The 1,630-nt window shown below is 53.7% G+C and overlaps 1 protein-coding gene across 1 annotated transcript in view; it reads right to left on the reverse strand.

The window, feature by feature from the left end:
- LOC123156125 (nucleolin) overlaps positions 1-527 on the reverse strand; it is a gene marked incomplete in the record, with an annotated part of 14,740 nt that extends 14,213 nt beyond the window's left edge. The window contains 1 exon segment of the mRNA XM_044574294.1: positions 1-527. Coding sequence (XP_044430229.1) covers positions 1-431 — 431 coding nt within the window.
- Positions 528-1,630: the final 1,103 nt, after the last annotated feature.

Genomic DNA, 1,630 nt, shown 5'->3' on the forward strand with positions numbered 1-1,630 from the left:
TCCACCTCCTCCGACTCCTCCGGGTCCTCCTCCTCGGGCTCCTCCTCGTCGGGTTCCTCCTCTAGCGACTCCGCCCCGGTGGCCTCCTCACGCTCCACCTCACCGAGATCCTCCACCGCCATCTTGTCGTTCCCGCCACCATCCTCCGCAACCGTAACACTAGCCTCCGACGACTCGGGAGGGGTCGCCGCCACAACCGGAGGGGGCGCCGGAGAGGTCTCCGCCGCAACCGGAGGGGCCGCCGGAGAGGTCTCTGGCGGGGCGGACGCGGGAGTGGTCTCCGGCACAGCCGGAGGGGGCGCCGGGGATCTCTCTGGGGTGGGGGCCGCGGGAGGGGTCTCCGCCGCAACCGGATGGGGCGCCGGGGAGCTCTCTGGGGGGGCGGCCGCAGCCGCGGCCCGCCGGAGTTTCTTGGCTTTGGCTGGAGGCATGAGGAAGGTCGCCGAGGGTTTGCTGCGTTGAGGTTCGGTGTCGTGGTTCAACGGCGGGGGTGGAGATTGGAGATGTGTCTGATTCGATCAGTTTCATGGAAGGGGAAAAACCATCACCGGTCACTGAACTTGGGTTGCACATTAGCGCTTTGGTCACTGGCAGGCCCGGCCCGGGGGATGGGGGGCGGCCGCCCTGGGCCCGAAAACGGAGTGCGCCTCACGTATGTGTACTTCTGTAGTTTTTTCTCGGTCGATCCGAATTAATTGAGGCGGCCTCATTTCATAAAAAAAAATTGCACAACCGCAATGTCCTATTTGTCAGTCGGGTCCAGAGAATATTTGTCATCTATTATTTACTTGCAAGCGTGCACAAAGTGTTTGTTCTACTAGGACTCCTAGTTGTCATTGAGGATGCACTTATTTCAGACTTATCAGGGTCAGTAGTACTTAGCATATTATCTGTAACCCGAACAGGAAGTCACCAATGTTGGGTATGCTAGTACTACGAGAGTCAGTTGCCATTGCATGCTGGTATATATGGTGGAAAAGGAGGGAGGCGGTGAAGGACGAGTATGTGGCGGATCCTCCCCGGACGGCCTTTGCGATTGCACTTGTTTCAAATTTTGGATATGTTTCCTATTTCCAGCCAACCACGTGAAATATTGTGGGAAAAGCCAAGCCAAGGATGCTATAAACTAAATGTTGATGCTACTTTTCATCAAGACGGTACGGGTGTTGTTGGCACCGTTATACATAACAGCGCAGGTGAGGCTGTTGCAGGAGCAGCCAGCCCTGTTCAGATGATCTTAGATGCTGCCTCGGCGGAGGCCCTCGCCCCGCTAAAAGGTCTAGAGCTAGTTGAGAAGTTGGGCTGCACCCATATCACATGTGAGTCTGATTGTTTGGAGTTAATCAACACATGCAATGGGGAGCTGGAGATCTTTGGTCCTTATACTGCAACCTTAGCTAACTGTTTTGTAAGAGCTAAAATGATCAATGAAGTTACTTTCAAACACTGCCCGAGGGAAAGCCAATCGAGTTGCTCACCATCTAGCTACGCACTCTTATGATACTCAATCTTCTTTTGAATGGGATGGAGATCCACCCAATTTCACTCTTCCTTATTATGTAATAAATGATGTAACTCTTTTGGCTGAGAAATAAAATACCGAGAGGCTTTCCCTTCAAAAAAAAATGTT

The sequence above is a fragment of the Triticum aestivum genome, chromosome 7B (genome assembly GCF_018294505.1).
Source record: "Triticum aestivum cultivar Chinese Spring chromosome 7B, IWGSC CS RefSeq v2.1, whole genome shotgun sequence".
Classification (NCBI taxonomy): Eukaryota; Viridiplantae; Streptophyta; class Magnoliopsida; order Poales; family Poaceae; genus Triticum; species Triticum aestivum.